Source organism: Scyliorhinus canicula, chromosome 3, assembly GCF_902713615.1.
Source record: "Scyliorhinus canicula chromosome 3, sScyCan1.1, whole genome shotgun sequence".
Classification (NCBI taxonomy): Eukaryota; Metazoa; Chordata; class Chondrichthyes; order Carcharhiniformes; family Scyliorhinidae; genus Scyliorhinus; species Scyliorhinus canicula.
This window is the reverse complement of record NC_052148.1, coordinates 133,926,702-133,943,495: the sequence shown is the minus strand read 5'-3', so window position 1 is coordinate 133,943,495 and position 16,794 is coordinate 133,926,702. Positions and strand designations below refer to the sequence as shown.

Sequence of the window (16,794 nt, the reverse complement as noted above, 5' to 3'; positions counted from 1 at the left end):
ATTGCCATGCATTGCTGGTGCTATCTCCTGCCCAGAACCTTTGGGACCCCTCCAGTCGGTAATGGACCTGCTGGAGTGTCGCTGGCATCCCCCTCTGAATATCATGGCCGCATCCTATCTATGGCATCAGCTTCTGTAGAAACGGTCCAGAGGCTCAGTATCTGACTGAGACCCAACTGGGTACTGGGATCCAGCAGACGTCTGACTGCTCTCTCACCTGGACGTCCCTGCCTCCACCTGACGTGCATCAGCAGCTGTGTGGTGCTCACCCCAGAAGCCTGACCATTACTGTTACCCTCAGAGGTGTGTCTCTGCGCTGGTGGTGGGTGAGCATGACAGTTGTGCCACGAATATGGTGGTCTCAGAGCTCGCTTCCGAGCTGTTCTCGGGGGGAGGGTGTGTGTGTGATGATGGGACAGATTATCCCAAATGGCCCGGCACTGTCGGATGATGATCCTGTGGGATAATGGGCATGTGGTCAGTGGGAGGGATTGGTCAGACTAAATGGCGTTAGCAACTCACATGTGACAGGTCATCTGGTGGATCCTCACCTTTCCACCATATGCCATCCTCTATGTCGATGACCAATCTGTCCTTAGCCACCCCTGCAAACTCCAGGGCCTGTTCCTCAGGAGTTAAGGACTCTGATGTCCGGCACCCCGCCACCCATATGGGCCCCCTCCCATCTGTTGTAGGGCAACCTCTCCTGTGGGGGGCATCGTGAGTCGCAAGCTTTGTTCATGAGAGGGCTGGCGAGTATGGGGGATGTTGCCAGCCTTGTCGGCATGGTATAGTGCTGGGCGGAGGGGCAGGGCTGGTGCCAGATGCATGCTAGGGGAGGAGGGAGTGTGGGGGTGACAACCCACCTTTGTGACCCAGTGGACGTTTTTGATCTTCTCACGGCTCTGGGTATCAGTCCTCCTGGTCACGTTCCCTGAACTGACGGCACTGCCACTGTGAGCTGCATGGGGTCTGCTCTGCAGTATCGGTTTAAGTACTGCTTCCCCCTTCGTGGGGAGCTGGCAGGCGTGGCACCAATGAATCAGCCGGCGGGATCATCTTTTACGGCGTGAATTCAGAGCTGCATTGCCGCCTCAGCGCGGGTACTGGCTCCAGCATCGTTACAGCGCGGGTCAACAAATTTTGGGGAGGGGGGGGGGGGTGATGCGCGTGGCTCTGAGCCGGCGCATAGATCAGCAAAGTCATGTCCGGGGGGGCAGCAGTGTTGAGGGAAGGGGACGATGAGAGGATGGACGTTTCCTCGGCTCCGCACCCACCCCCCCCCAAAAACCCTCGGAGGGGTGAGAAACATCAGTGAACTCCCCCCTTGTGTGGAGAGTGTGGTGCCCCAACCCCTGCCTCTCGACATTACACCCCGGCCCCGCAAGAAAACGGAAAAGGTTAAACGTATCTCAACCCCTGAGCTGTCGCAGCCCTCGAGCAGGCCACCTTGGGGCTGGGTGTGAGTGGGAGCTCCCAAGGCTCGTTCCACTCAGTGCAATTTTGCACCCCGAAGGCATTTATTTTCACAACGCTGGAGGCAGCTCCCTGACCTCAGTGTCAGCGGGCCCCCCCCCCTCTCCGCCCCAGCCTGTGACATGCAACACTTCCATCTCCATTCCGGAGCTTTTCTTTGAATTATTCCCAGATCTATCCGGTAGCCCAGCTTCGCAAGAGGAGTGGGTGTCTGAGCCACCGCCTCCTTCTTGCTCACTTTCCCGAGAGGAGCCTGCGAGGAACCTTTCTGTCATCGTTCTGAGGGGGGGGCACGGGATCGAGGCAGGCCCAGGGCTAATTGGTGGGTCCGTCCCATCCACCACACTCAATGTGGCGGGGGACTTAATCCCAGAAGGCAACTGTCTGGAGGAGGACGGCTGCTCGGTGGGGAGTTCAGGGTATGATTTTGTGTCCATCTATAGTGAGGCGGTGGCCTCCCTCCTGCCAGACACAGAATCAAAACCGTGTGCAGCTAGCCCTAGACCTTAGGTCAGACATGCCGCTTTTCATTAAGTCTTCCTGCGCCTACATTAAAGAGGCAGGAGACTCGGACGCGACTGAGCAGCACTGGCTGAAATCTTTCCTTGCCAGAGGGGTACGCACTCTCCTGCTCCCTCTGAGCACTAAAAAGGTAACAGCTGACATGGAGTTGACCATAGCCAGCCTCAACGTCAATGGCAGTAGGGATGTGCTCCACAGGTTCCACAACTTCTCGGTCCTCCAGGATGGGAAGTATATGGTGTGCTTACTGCTCCAGACGAAGCTACGTGACTCCTGGAGTGGCGAGTTTTCTTTTAGATAAGTCAGCTGACCTCCCTTTTAGGCGGGTGGGCTATCTTACTTGCCCCACATTTTCAGCTGGAGATCTTTGGGGGGGGGGGGGGGGGGGGCGCAAGGAGCCAGTGCCAGGCTGCTTCCCTCACCTGAAAATCTGCGAGGGGGGGCGAGGTTTTTCAATTTGTGAATGTGTACGTTCCCCAGGCAGGCCAGCAGCAGACTACTTTCTTCGAACACTCATCTTGGCACCATTGTCACGGGCAATCGTCCCGGGGGGGGGGGGGGGGGGGGGGGGTTAATTGCACTCTTGGGACATCTGGCAGACTTTCCATTCTGACTCCAGTGTCTTCAGCTTTGCGAGGCCTGGGGTCAGAGCATCCAGAATGGACCGCCGCTACATTTCCAGGGCGCACCTGCCCTGCGTCCTGATGTCCTTTCTGCAGCAGGTGCCGTGCTCGGACCATTGATTGGCTGGTGTGGGTGGGGCTCGCCATGTCTTGCGCTTAATCGTGGCCTGCATACTGGTACTTTTAACAGTCTTTTGTTGGAGGAGTTACTGGGCTAGATTTGTTGCTTCTGGACCGGCTGGAGAAGGAAGAGGGGAGGCTTCCCCTCCTTGAGGCTATGGTGGGATGTGGGCAAGTGTCAGGTGCATACCTTCTGTCAGGAGTGCTTCAGGGGAGAGCAGCACAGTTGTGCAGTGGTTAGCACTGCTGCATCCGGGCGCCGAGAACCCAGGTTCAATCCCAGCCCCGAGTCACTGTCCGTGTGGAGTTTGCAAGTTCTCCATGTGCCTGCGTGGGTCTTAGCTTCACATCCCAAAGATGTGCAGGGTAGGTGGATTGGTCATGTTAAATTGCCCCTTAATTGGAAAAAAAGAATTGGATACTCTAAATTTTAAAAAAAAGTAGGGGGTCGACAAAGAGGTGGAAATCCAAGGTCGAGGAGTTGGAGACGGAGGTGCTGGGCCTGGAGTCACGTCTCGGTCAGCCCGAAGAGGACCCGGTCCTGCAGCTGATGTAGAGAGAGAAAAAGGGCGCGCTGCAGGACCTGTAGCTTGACTGGTCCCGCGGCGCGTATGTGAGGTCGCAGTTCCAGATCCTCGCGGACACCTCACGGTGCTTCTTCTACTCGCTGTAAAAAATGTGCGGGGTCCATCAGCAGCTCCTTACACTGCTGGCTGACAGGTCACTCATCTCGGATCCAGAGGAGGCCAGGGTCCAAATCCGAAGCTTCTACAGCGCCCTTTTCTCCCCGGATCCGTCCAGCGAGGATGCTTGCAGAGTTTTGTGGGAGGACCTACTGCCGGTCGGCCGGAGGGCGCCAGGAGGCTTGATACCCCTATACAACATCCATCTGGTCTGGGGTCTGGTCCATCATTCCCAGAGGGCTGGTCTGTCGAGCTCCTTCCTGTCCCTTGATCAGAAGAAGGTGCTCGGCAGGGTGGATCCCGAATATTTATTTGGGCCTCTGCAAGCATTCAGTTTTGAGCCGCATTTCGATGCCTTAATCCGACTTTCTGTCAACTACCACAGAATGTCTCGTTAAGGATAACGGGTCCCTGACGGCGCCCTTTTACTTTGGGAGAGGTGTGTGTCAGGGCTACCCCTTGACGGGCCAACTTGCATGGAGTCTTTCCTGCGCCTTCTGTGGAGGAAGTTGTCGGGACTGGTTCTGCACGGGCCGGGCACTGGGTTGGTCCTCTCTACTTACGCTGATTATGTGCTCTCATGTGCTCCGACCCTGCTGATCTGCGAAGGATACAAGAGTTCTAGGATGTGCACTCCGCTGCATCCTCTGCCAGGATCAACTGGGCCATGTGTTCCGGACTCCTGGTCGGTCCATGGTAAATGGACCCCCTCCCAGAGGAGTTCAGGCCTTTCACCTGGAGCAGGACCAGCCTCCTCTACTTGGGAGTCCATCTTTGCCTGGCTGATGAACCCTGGCTGGCTAAGTGGCAGGAGCTGGAGGCCAAGGTAACCACTCGCTTGAGATGCTGGACAGGACTGCTCCTATTGCTGCCTTACAGGGGTCGAGTTCTCATCATAAACCAGCTGATAGCCTCCATGTTGTGGTCACTTTGACTGCTCCCAAAGCTCCAGAGAATGCTTGCAGAGTTCATCTGGGTCAAGAGACTGCACTGGGTTGCTGCTGAGGTTCCGAGTCTCCCGCTTAGGGAGGGCGGCTGGGTGCTGGTGTGCCTTCGCACCCAAGTGGCGACCTTCTGCATTCAGATCCTGCAGTGATACCTTTACGTTGAGCCTCCTCCACAATGTTGTGCCCTGGTGACGCATTTCGTCCGCCAGATGCAAGGCCTGAATTATGACATGCAGCTACTGTTCATAGATCTGCAGGGTCTTTGTTACCCTCTGCAGGTGGTGCCCGTTTTACCAAGACCTGCTCAAAGTCCGGAGCACGGTCGCCTCGCACCGCAGCTCTCCCCTGTCAGGAGTGGTGGTGTCATCAGGGAGCTTCTACTCAGGAATCCGCACCTCCACCAATACCATTTTGAGTGGCTGATGGAGGAACGGGCTGTGGCTGCCGGGGTGACCAGGATCGGAGACATGGTGGGTGGCTGAGGAGTGGACCGGATGGCATCCCACGAGTCAGCACAACGCACGGCAGTGGATGTCCGGCTCGCGGCCAATGCCATCCGATACAGCAAAACGGTCGAGCTGGACCCGGTGGCACTGGCGGTCTGGAGGACGCACAGGTGTGTGGTGGTATCCTGTCTGAGTGAACCCCTGCTCGGATGGAATTCCACATTGGCCCCAAGCCCCGAAACCTCCCTCTGGGACTGGTGCCCCACAATCCTAGCCGTCTCACGGAAATGCCCTCCATGCCTTTTCGCACTGTGAGGAGTTGTGTGCAGGCTGCTGCTACACATCTTTTACCTCCTTACCCTCGCTCGTCGCCGTCCAGCGGCTGGGGTCCTGACTGGGTCCCTGTAAGAAGGAGTCCTCTCCCTCAACCTTGGGGACCTGGGTGGAGGGTGTTGCATACAGCAGTGCCATACAATCACCGATTGCACCAGTTCATGGACTCCCAGGAAGCCTGCCAGTTTTGCGGCTTTGTGGAGTCCATGGACCCCCGTCTGTGTTACGTGTTATAGGCTGCACTCCCTTTTTAGTTTTCTGACAAATCTTTTGTTGAAGTTTTGTTTTCACTTCAGTCCCACGCTCCTGATCTGTGAGCACCCAGTGTGGAGAGGGGCAGGGAAGGCGGAGGACATCCTTGTGATCCTGCTGCTGGGCCTGGAGAAGCGCGCCATTTATAGTTCCAGGCAGCGGGCGACCGAGGGAGTCATCCGACCAGACGGTTTGCCTCTCTTTCGCAGCCGGGTGTCCCTATAAAGGGAGCATGCGGTGTCCACTGGCACCATCGAGGCCTCCTGTGCCTGGTGGGCACAACAGGGGTTGGAGTGCTTTATTGACCCCTTTAATTCACTCATTTGATGTTTTTAAGTTTCCGTTGATCTTTGTTACATTCGGGCAGTGCCCCTGACAGGAGTGGCCCTTTTTGCTTTGTTGCTAAGTTTGTTTCCTTTCTTCCATTTGTTTGACTTCAAAAGAGTTGCCAATTCACCTACTTTGCATATCTTTGAGTTTTGAGGCCCAAGCAGACACGGGGAGAATGTGCAAACTCCACATGGACAGTGATCCAGGGCTGGTGGGATTGAGCCTGGATTCTCGATGCTGTGGGGCAGCAGTGCTAACCACTGCGCCAACGTGCGCACTCACTGCTTCCTTTTTAAATACATCCCCTCCTTTAGTTCTCCACAGTGAGAGGAATCAGAAATGTTACAAATTGAGAGACAAATAATGAGATCCCATTATACTGTGCGAGTCCCATACACAGCAGAAAACTAATAGAAATATTGCAAGAGGTTTTCAGAAGAATTAGTAAATTGAAAAGTAGCCAACATGGTTGCAGGGAATATTTTTAACTTTGGTTAACATTTTGTTGAGAGATGAACTGATTTTTATAAAGTTATAGAAACCATGGAACATGCAGACAATTTATAATAATATTAAAAGTTGATATGTTCCATGTCTTGTAATGCAGGCATTCATTGTTCTGTATTTAAGCTGGTGACATTTGCGATTTGTTTTCATTTTCAATTGTTGCCAAACCTATGGCGTGGTGTCCTGACTCATTTTGGAAGCTACTTTCAGCCTAAGTAGGTTAAAATTATCTTGACAGCAATGAAAAATAAATTTGGGAAGAATGTAAAGTGAACTGCCTATTCGCGATTGCACATTTTGCACGACTGCCAAGTTGAATTTCACCTGAAATTTTAACCAGCTTTTTATTTTATTATTTTATTATCCAAAGCACACTTTTAAAATTATGCTTATTTGTCTTTAGACGTAATATTCATGGCGTGTCAAAGGAGAAAATTAAAATAATCTTGGAGCATTATGAGCGTCATGTTACAATCAGCAGTATAATGCGGTCATCGGAACCAAAATTCCCTGAAACAAAAATTGTAGAACAGTTTCCTGCTGAGAGTGCAAAAATTGGGTAAGTGTCCTCAAGTAATATTGTATTAAGTATAAGAGTATATTTGAGTTTTATTTTCTAGTGTATGCTGAATTGGAGGGTGAGAAGATTTTTTTCCCACCTATCCAGTGCATGGTCCTATTTTGCAAAGGAATGAGAACTGTGGGTTAAAAACAGTACCTAAAATTAATTTTTTTCTTGCAAATGATGATCATATAGGTTTAAACATCTCTCAATATCTGAGTCATATGTAGCAAGAAATTGTAATCTTATTTAATATTTCTTGTTGAATATTTCTTGGGTGGGGATGGGAGTGCCGCCATGGCTGGGGCTTGGAGGGAGGTCCTCTTGTAGGAGTCCTCCTCCATAAACATCCACTTAGCTTCTGGCTCCTTTATCCATCCCTTGGAAACATTAGGGACCTTCAAGCGAATATTGGACAGGTACATGGATTACGGTAGAATGATGGAGTGTAGATTAATTTGTTCTTAATCTAGGACAAAAGTTTGGCACCACATCGTGGGCCGAAGGGCCTGTTCTGTGCTGTATTTTTCTATGTTCTATGTTTACTCTCCACGCAGTTGCTGCTGAGTGGTAGTACTGTAGGTGTGGGAGGGCTAGGCCCCCCATGGATTTCATTCTCTGCAGTACTTTCTGATCGGGATGGATAAACAGTACGTTCATTTTGATCATCTGCACTCTCCCCGCCAGGGAGAATGAGAGAGTGTTCCATCTCTGCAGGTCCTTCTTTACTTCCTCCATCAGGCTAGTCAGGCTCCATTTGTGGACCCATGTCAAATCGTGGCCAATTTGGATCCCCAGGTAGTGGAATTTGGGTTGGGCTTGTTTAAACGGTAGCCCCTCCAGCTCTGCCCCTCCTCCTTGTAGGCTCACTGGGAAGATCTCGCTTTTGCTCAGATTAAGTTTGTAGCCCGAGAAGGCTCCAAACTCTTTCAAGAGCGCCATGATTCCATCCATACTGCTCCGTGGGTCCATGATGTAGAGGAGCAAGTCATCTGCATAGAGGGAGGCTCTGTGCTCTCTGCCTCCTCTCCGTACCCATTTCCAATTATTTGCCACCCTGAGCACGATTGCTAATGGTTCGATCGCTAGGGTGAAGAGCAGCAGAGATAGCGGGCATCCCTGCCTTGTGCCCCGGGGCAGCTGGAAGTACTTAGAGCTGGTGGTGTTTGTCCGTATGGGGGCGTTCTACAGGTAGTTCACCCAAGCGGTGAAATATGTTCCAAGCACGAACCGCTCCACTACCTCTATGAGGTACTTCCATTCGACCCTGGCGAAGGCCTTTTCTGTGTCCAGGGAGACGACCACCTCAAGTGTTCTCTCCCCGGATGAAGTCATGATCATGTTCAGCAGGTGCCTGATGTTCAATGGTAGCTGTCTATATTTGACACAGCCCGTCTGGTCCTCTGCAACCATCTCTGGCACGCAGTCCTTTTGGCTAGGATTTTGGCCAGTATTTTTGCGGCTAGGTTTAGTAGTGAGATGAGTCTGTAGGAACAGCACTCTTGTCTTTGTCTTTTTTAGGTATCAGTGAGATTGAGGCTTGTGCTAATGTAGGTGTAAGTGTGCCTTTCGCAAGCGGGTCTGTGAACTTCTCCTGCAGGTCCCGGCGTCTTCCCCGCCTGCATGGAGCTAATTCTCTTCAGGACCTCTTCCAGTTCTAGTGGTGCTTCCAGGCTCTGTTTCCTGTCCTTCCCCCACGACCGGCATGTCCAGTCCATCAAGGAACTGCACATCCCTGATGCCCTGTTGGGGGGTGGTGGGGGAGCTCCATGGTGTATAGCCCCTGGTAGAAGATCTCGGAAGGCCTTGTTGACCTTGTCCGGTTCCGCTACTAATTTGCCTCTGCTATCTCTAACTTGAACAATCTCCCTCATGGCTGTCTGCTTTCTCAGCTGGTGAGCCAGCAGGTGGCTGGCCTTTCCTCCATGTTCGTATAGGGTCCCCCATGCCTGGCAGAGTTGCTACACTGCTTTCCTCATGGAGAGCAGATCAAAGACCATCTGTAGCTTTTTCCTCTCTGCCAGGGGCTCCACAGTCAGGATCTCGGAGTATCGCCGGTCCACCTCCAGTATGGAGTCAACTAGCTGTTGCCTAGCTGCCCTCTCTTCCCTGTTCCTACGTACTTTAAAGCGGTAATTTCTCCCCTGAGTGCAGCCTTCAGCGTCTCCCAGAATGTGTGGGGCGAGACCTCCCCATTCTGGTTATTGGTAATATACCCATCTATGGCCTGTGATATTTTCTCGCAAAAAGCCTTAGCGGCCAGTAGAGCCATGTCCAACCTCCATGGGGGGCGTTGAGGATGGCCAGTCTCCAACCTCACATCCACACAGTGTGGAGCGTGGTTAGAGATTACGATCACGGAGTACTCCACCCTCACCAGTCCTGGAAGCACCGATTTCCCCACCACAAAGAAGTCGATCTGAGAATAGATGTTATGTACTTAGGAGAAAAAGGAGAACTCCTTCTCCCCTGGGTGGGAGAATTGCCATGGGTCCCCCGCCCCATCTGCTCCATAAATAGACCGAGTTCTTTCGCCATTATGGAAGTGTTTCCTGATTTGGGGATGGCCTGTCCATTTGTGGGTCCTCTGCACAGTTAAAGTGATCAGTCGGTGCATATCTAAGTCGGGGATTTCCGTCATTGTCTTCTTTTTAAATTCCGTGTCGTCCCAGTTGGGAGCGTACACGTTCACCAGGACTACCGGTGCCCCGTCTGACAATGACGTACCATCACCCTTGGTTTGTAACCGTCTTGGTCGCCGTAAACTTCATCCTCTTATTTAGCAAAATGGATCCCCCCCCTCCCCCCGGACCCTTGTCCTGTAGCAGGCAAGGTAGGTCTGACCAACCGAGCCCTTCCTTACCCAGAATCGGTCCTTCTCCCTCAGGTGTGTCTCTTGAAGAAAGACTATGTCGGCTTTCATGTTTCTCGGGTGGGTGAAGACTCTGGATCTTTTCACTGGGCCATTAAGTCCCTTGACGTCCCAGGTGAATATCCTGGTGGGGTTTCTTTGTCCCCCCCTGCTCCTGTGGGATCGACCATAATTACCTGGTGGACATGTCCCTGCCCTCCGGGGTTTCCCTTTGTTAGGGTTGCGTCCAAAATGGATGCGGTCACTGTTCTCCCCATGAGGTCGGGCCCTTGCACTCCGGGGTTTCTCTTTACCCTGGTATCCTCCTACGTGGTTGCGTGCAGCGCCATTTTGTTCCAAGTCGCCACCTGTGGCCTGCTATAGCCAGTCCAATATTCTCCATCTTGCCTAACCTATTTCTCCCTTGCGGTGCCGTCCCCCACCTGCCAGGCACCTTCCCCCTTGCTGAGGATGCGCTGCAGCTTCTTACCCTTTCATGAATCCCCGTGACAACTACCCTGCTAGTGTGGTGGCCCTCCTCCTGGGAGTTGTTATACTTCCTCCCATCGCTCGTTCTATGGGCTCCCTACTCCTTACCCTATGCTTATCTACACTTGGCTCCGACTTCCCTATTTGACTGCTTTCATCTTTCAAAACGAGGCCACGCTCTCCCGGGTAAAATGGCCGCTGTGGCAATGGTTTAGAGTTGACTGTACAAGCTATAGGGGGAGAAAACTCTTTTTTTTTTCTTCCCCCTCTTATGTTAAAACCTTCTGCTGTTAGAGTCTGCGGGCTTCTCATCATTGCCCCTGTTGCTGCTTTTCCAGCCCGTGCTCTGTGACGAACTTGTCCGTGTCTGCAGGGCCTGCACTTTGCCTTGGTATGTGACCCAGAGCTTGGCTGCATACAGCATTTCGAACCTTATGCCTTCTCGTACTGCGCAGCTTTTGCTTTGTTTAATTTGGTCCGGCGCTTGGCCAGGCTAGCCCCAATGTCCTGGTATATCTGGATCTTGTGGCCTTCCCAGCTGCAGTTATTGGACTGTTTGGCCTTGCGCAGGATTCTCTCCTGGTCTTGGTACCGGTGCATTTCGGCATTTAACGCCCTCGGCTGGTCCCCGGTTTTGGGCTTTGGTCTGAGCGATCAGTGTGCTCTGTCGATTTCTGGTGGGTTAGGGAAGCTCTCCCTTCTCATCATATTACCCAGCATTTGGGCCACGTATTTTGTGGGGTCCCTATCTCTGATTCGCAAGTTTGCCGCCTCGATCGATTCTCTTGGTCTTCAACCTTTCCTTTCAGGTTGACTTGTGTCACCGCCAGCCTGACCACCTCCTTTTCCAGGGCAACGATCCAGTCACTTTGGTTCGTTTCGGTTCTTTCCAAGTCTTTGATCGTCGCCTCCGGGATCTCCAGTTGCTTTTCGGATCTGTCCAGGGACAACCGCATATGCGCAGGAGTTTCGGTCACCACGCCTTTCACTGGAGCCTGTGGGGGGGCAGTTCTCCGAGCCCCACGCCGGGCCGGAGAATCAGAGCAACCGCACCATGCTGCCCCGACACGCGATTCTCCGAGGTGCGGAGAATCCGCGCCATTTGCGTTGGCGCGGCACTGCCCGCGGGCCGCTGGAATCGGCAGGGCCGCCGATTCTCCGGACCAGATGGGCCGAGCGACCTCACCGACATAACAAGCGTCCCGCCAGCGCCCTTCACCCCTGATCGCTGCCGACGGGAACTCTGTGGGAACACTCGTGGGGTGGCCTGTGGGGGTGGGAGGGGGGCTCCCTCACCCGGGGGGGGGGGGGGGGGGGGGCGCTCTGATAGTCTGGCCCACTGATTGGTGGGCAGGCCTCTGTCGGCGGGCCTCCTTTCCTCCGCTGGCAATGTTATATCCCTGCGCCATTTTTGTGCGTTGTGACCTGGGGGAGGGCGGCCACTGCCCAAATGCGCATGCGCAGGACCCAAGTCGCCGCGTCTTTTATGCGGCGCTGAGGCCCCGCCCCCGCAAATCGTGCCACGCCCCTACCAGAATGGGGTCTGGGAACGGGCACCAACGCCGGAGTAAAACATTTCGGTTTTTACTCCAGCGTCGGCACTTTAACTCCCGTTGGGAGAATCCCGCCCTGGATGTCCGATTTTGTCTCATCTCTGTTCCCCCAAAGTTCTTGAGAAGAACATTCTCCAACCATCTCCTGGTGCTTCTTGTGCGACTGGTTGAACCCTCTCGCTCCGGTGAAGTCCGAGTTTCGCCACCTCGTGCGCAGGTTGGCTCGTCCACCTGCAGCTTGTCCAGGCTTTTCCCACTCCTGATCTCCGGTTGACCCCTGGGTCGGCTCTTCTTTGACATTCTTCTCTCCTCCGTTGTTCTACTATTGTTGTAGGGATGGTTTGCTTAGTTTGTAAACGTTTTTCCGATAGAAAGTGCCTGTTTTCAGGTTCGTGGGAGAAGATGTGCGACTTCTCAGCACTTCCCCGTCACCAGAAATTTTTCCCCTCCTTATGTACGAAAGAGAAAAAAAGCCCAGAGGATAAAAAGAGGAGGGAAAAAAAAGAGAAAAAGAAGCCCCACTAGAGAAAAAAGAAAAACCCCGAAAAAAATGTGGGAAAAAAAACCCACGAGGGAAAAGAAACAAAACAAGGGAAAAAAAGGTGTTCTCCTTCGATTGGGCTGATAAGTGCGGGAGCCACCCGAGATGCGGCCGTTACTTCAAGCCGCCCTCCACTAAGAAAGTCAGCCTGCTGCGTCTCAGGCAGTCTGTCTTCCCTTCCGATTCTTCAGTTGCTTTCTCAATGGCCTTCTCTTTTTTCCACAATACTCTTGTGAGTGCATTCTTATGATGAGTTGTGAACTTTCCAAGCTAATTCAATTGTCCATTGCACTTAATAAAGGTATTTTTAATAGAGAGCCTCCATGTGCGTGCTGCCCCTCTGAGCTCAGGCCCCGCCCCAGGCTATAAAATCTTTTTAAATGCTGAATGGAAGGTGATGGCATTCTTTTGTTTCCTCCCTTATGCTCCATGGTCCTTTTGTGCAAAAATAGCAGACATGTAGGTTTTGGGAAACTATTCTTGCTGCAGAGACAAGTGTGACTGTAAAGGCAAATGGTACTCAGTATGGAATTAATCCACCTTTTAGAAAATGGTTTATCAGCACCAAAGGTTAAATGTATAATACAAGCTTCATAAATGTATTACCATTAATGAGTCATGTTCTAAATTTGTTAATCAGCTCAAATAAATGTTAGAAAATCTAATTCTGAACTTCAAGATCAAAAATCTATTTGTTTTTGATTTTTAGAGCAATGAATGCAGGTATGCATCGTGTGTTGGTGGCAGCAGGACCGCCAGCTGCTTCAGACTGCCAAGATTTACCTTATTCTCCGATGCCTCCTTCAACAAGTACAGAAGACCAATCAATTATTAAAACAAATGAAGCATTCTCTGGTAACTTGGAGCAATGCATAAGACCGCCTTCAGATTTCCCCTGTGAAAGCAGAAAATGCAGAACTGGACATGACTCTGGCAATAATGCTATATATTCAAAATTACTAAATGAAGAAAACATACAAAAAGTAGATCAGACTATTGGGTCAAATGCCAGTCAATATAATTTAGTATCTCACTCTGATATTGAAGATGTGAAAAAGGAAGTTACTGGTGTGCGAACTATTGAATCAGAGGTCAAAACAACGGAAAATACTGAACATTTGATGTGTCACAGAGATAATTTAACACCGTGTGATGATTTGCCAACTGCATTTAGTACATCTATTGGCCAGAGAATTAGGAGAGGGAAACGGCAATGTGGCAATAGTACAAATAACACTTCAGAAAAGGAAGAAGTTCTAAAACTGCCAGTTGAAAAATATTTATCTGGAGAGAACATGTTGATCGCAAAAGAGCTACAAGCTATAGAACAATCTAATCAGAATATTGAACCAGTATTATTAAACTTTGTTGGAGACTGGCCAGTAGCAGAAACATTGCAACCTCAAGATCAGAGGAAAAGGAGAACCAGAAAAACATCAGAACAAAGCATCAGCAATATGGAGAATCTAAATCAATCCAACAACTTGGAATCCATCATTCTAAGTAATTCATTGAAAGAAGCTGCTGGCAGTTTGTTTGAACAGAAGAATGTAGAAATCTCACAAGAAACAAACAGCCCTGAAGCTTCCAAAGATAATTTTGATGATCTTTATGTGCTTCTTTCAAACACTAAAAATGCTACTTTGGAAAGCGATTCTGAAAACTGTGAGGAGCTTAAAAGTCTCGAAACTTTTGAAGAGCAAAGTTCAGAAGCATCATCTGAAAAGTCCATAAATAAAAAATCTTGGCAGAACAGGCGAGTAGGAAAATCATGCAAACTGGCATTAACATTCACTGGTAGCAGCCCAATCTCTGCAGACCTTCTGGAACCTGTCCCCTTGACTACTGACCAGATGGAAAATTCTATTGTAACTCCAGACAATTCAGGACAGGATAACGCAACGCAAACAGCGCCTGAAGATTTTTCTCTATTGTGGAAAATTGAGAATCAGAAAGCCAGTTTTACGGAGTTTAAAATATTGACGGGAAACCTATATGGATTTAAATTAGCAGATTTAGATGCAACTCAAAAATCTGTACGTCCTATGGAATCAGTGCCCTATAAACTTGTGCATGATAAAAGCACGTTTGTAGATGAAAATGCATTTGTTAATAAAGAGGAGAATTTGCAGATACTCAGTGAGTGTTTTAAATCTGTGCCTTTGGAAGATCTGAATGATTTATATGAAAAATGTAACAAAGATGTAGAATGGGCAACCAATTTGTTGCTTGACTCTGGTGTGAAGTTTCCAAATGAAGATCCAGTGAATCAACCATCAGTTGCAGACGATAAACCTGTAAATAGCAGTAGCAGTATTGCGCAAGTGAGCCAAGCATCACCAACGGAGAAAATAAACTTTGGTGAACAGTCACAAAATGACAAATCTGCTTCTGTAACAAATAAGTTGCCTAGTGCCAATAAAATTGCAGAGATAGATAGTCAAACAACTGCAATGAAAACTGAGAATAATGTGGAATATCTGATGTCTTCCCTTGAACATGAAGTCAAAAAACTATCACCCGACATTGCTGCAGAACCTGTAATTATCGGTGAAGAGATTAAAAGTACAAGTGATGCCAGTCCAGCATGTAACATTGATTGTGAGCAGTTTGCGAACCCAAGTGAGGGGTGTGACCTAGGTGGAGAATGCAATGACTCAGTGGTTGGAAATACTTTGTTAAATAATTATGCAATGTGCACAGAAGGTGACATATCTGTTACTTCAGATATCAAGATATTAAAAGAAACAAATGTGAGTTTGTCTGAATGTATAGCCATAAATGAGACCACTTCAAGTTCGAAGTCAGAACTGAATTCCTTTACAGAAAATGGAAGTGAGAATCAGTCCAGCAGTAATAGAGTAAAAGTTTCAGCAGAGGAAGAAAATGAAATTGAAGAGAACGTCATGCAAGGTGAAAGTACAGATCAGGATGGCTCAGCATTGGGCTCTAATACAATGCAGTTTCAAACTTTGGAATTGTACTTGCCACCAGAACTGGCAATTCAACTTAATGACCTGTTTGGATCAGTAGGCCTTGATTCAGGTAAGCAAGGGTTTTAAGTTGAGTCTATTGCTGATTAAGTTACTTATTTTAGTTTGGATTTTAGACTTCAATATCGGAGTCAAATATTTCATAGTATATATCCTTATGTGCATCCACAGAGTTCACAATAGTTCTGCTCTGCATGTCCTTTAAATATGAATAAAATACATTTTAGTACAGCAGAACCCAGTTGGAAAATATTCTGCCAAAGTTAATAAAACAATTTTCTGTCTAACTTAGTGCTTAAATTATCTTCCCTTTGCAGTATAATGTTCTGATTTATATATTGTGTAATGCTCAAGCATATTTCTAGTCCATTTTCTCTTGATGCTCTGAAAATATTAACATTTGTATCTGCATGCGCAAGCTATTTCTGTCATTAGTCTCACAGAAAATCCTACTTGTAAAAGAAGAAACGGGAGTGTTTATGTTTCAAAATACTTCCATGCCTTAAATAAAAGAGCGTCGTTGTTGGAATGGCCCATCAATCCTCTGCATGTGTCGTCTTGGATACCTCTTGTGTTCCTTTTCTGCTCCACCCCTGTTGATAACTGACTTCACAGAATGCTTTAATTATCCAAACTCAAGGAAAATTTATTTGCACTTTGTATGTAATTCTATTCTATAGTGTTTTTTTATTCCTCACTGTTTTCTCATGCTTCATTTATATAGTTATTTATCCTTTCATTGACAATAATGTGTAGGCCAAAGGATTCTGAGAAATGGTACAATTGTGTGAGGGACTACTGAGATTTCTTTTTTTTAAAGAATCCAAATTCTCAGTAATTAACCAACAGAAGTACTCCACAAAATTACACATTTTTGAACAAAAGAAACTTTACAGCAAAAAAAACCAAATTAAGCACTGTTAATTTTAGTAAAACTCAGTTCTACATTTCACCCATCTCTCTTCCCTTCCCGCACCGAAGAGCTCCCTTAATTTACAATATGTTGAAGGTTCATTCATTTTCCCTGGGACCTACCTAAAAGGTATGCCATTGTCCTCCAGACTTTATTTTAATTCTCCACAATATTCCAACTATTCCTTGAATTACAAATAACATTGGAGTCCTTCCATTAAGTTTTGGCTGAGCACTTGTCCAATTTATTTTTTTAAAGATCTCACCACTGTGGACTCTTCAGCACCTTGTTCTGGCTTTGGACATAAATGGACTTTTTATCCCCAGTTTACCTCCACAGCTTATGCCTAGCTCTTTCCAAGCTAACTATTCAACACGAGTCTTTGCCACAAGCTTCTGTGAGAACATAGAACATAGAACGATACAGCGCAGTACAGGCCCTTCGGCCCTCGATGTTGCACCGACATGGAAAAAAAACTAAAGGCCATCTAACCTACACTATGCCCTTATCATCCATATGCTTATCCAATAAACTTTTAAATGCCCTCAATGTTGGCGAGTTCACTACTGTTGCAGGTAGAGCATTCCACGGCCTCACCACTCTTTGCGTAAAAAACCCACCTGTGACCGCTGTCTTATATCTATTACCCCTCA

General features: G+C 49.0%; 1 protein-coding gene across 3 annotated transcripts in view; it reads left to right on the top strand.

Moving 5' to 3' along the window:
• n4bp2 (NEDD4 binding protein 2) overlaps positions 1–16,794 on the top strand; it is a 116,074-nt gene that overhangs the window by 54,088 nt on the left and 45,192 nt on the right. For all 3 annotated transcript variants that reach the window (XM_038791379.1, XM_038791377.1, XM_038791378.1), the window contains 2 exons: positions 6,643–6,798; positions 12,945–15,280. In XM_038791379.1, coding sequence (XP_038647307.1) covers positions 6,643–6,798; positions 12,945–15,280 — 2,492 coding nt within the window. The remainder of the gene's footprint in view (positions 1–6,642; positions 6,799–12,944; positions 15,281–16,794) is intronic.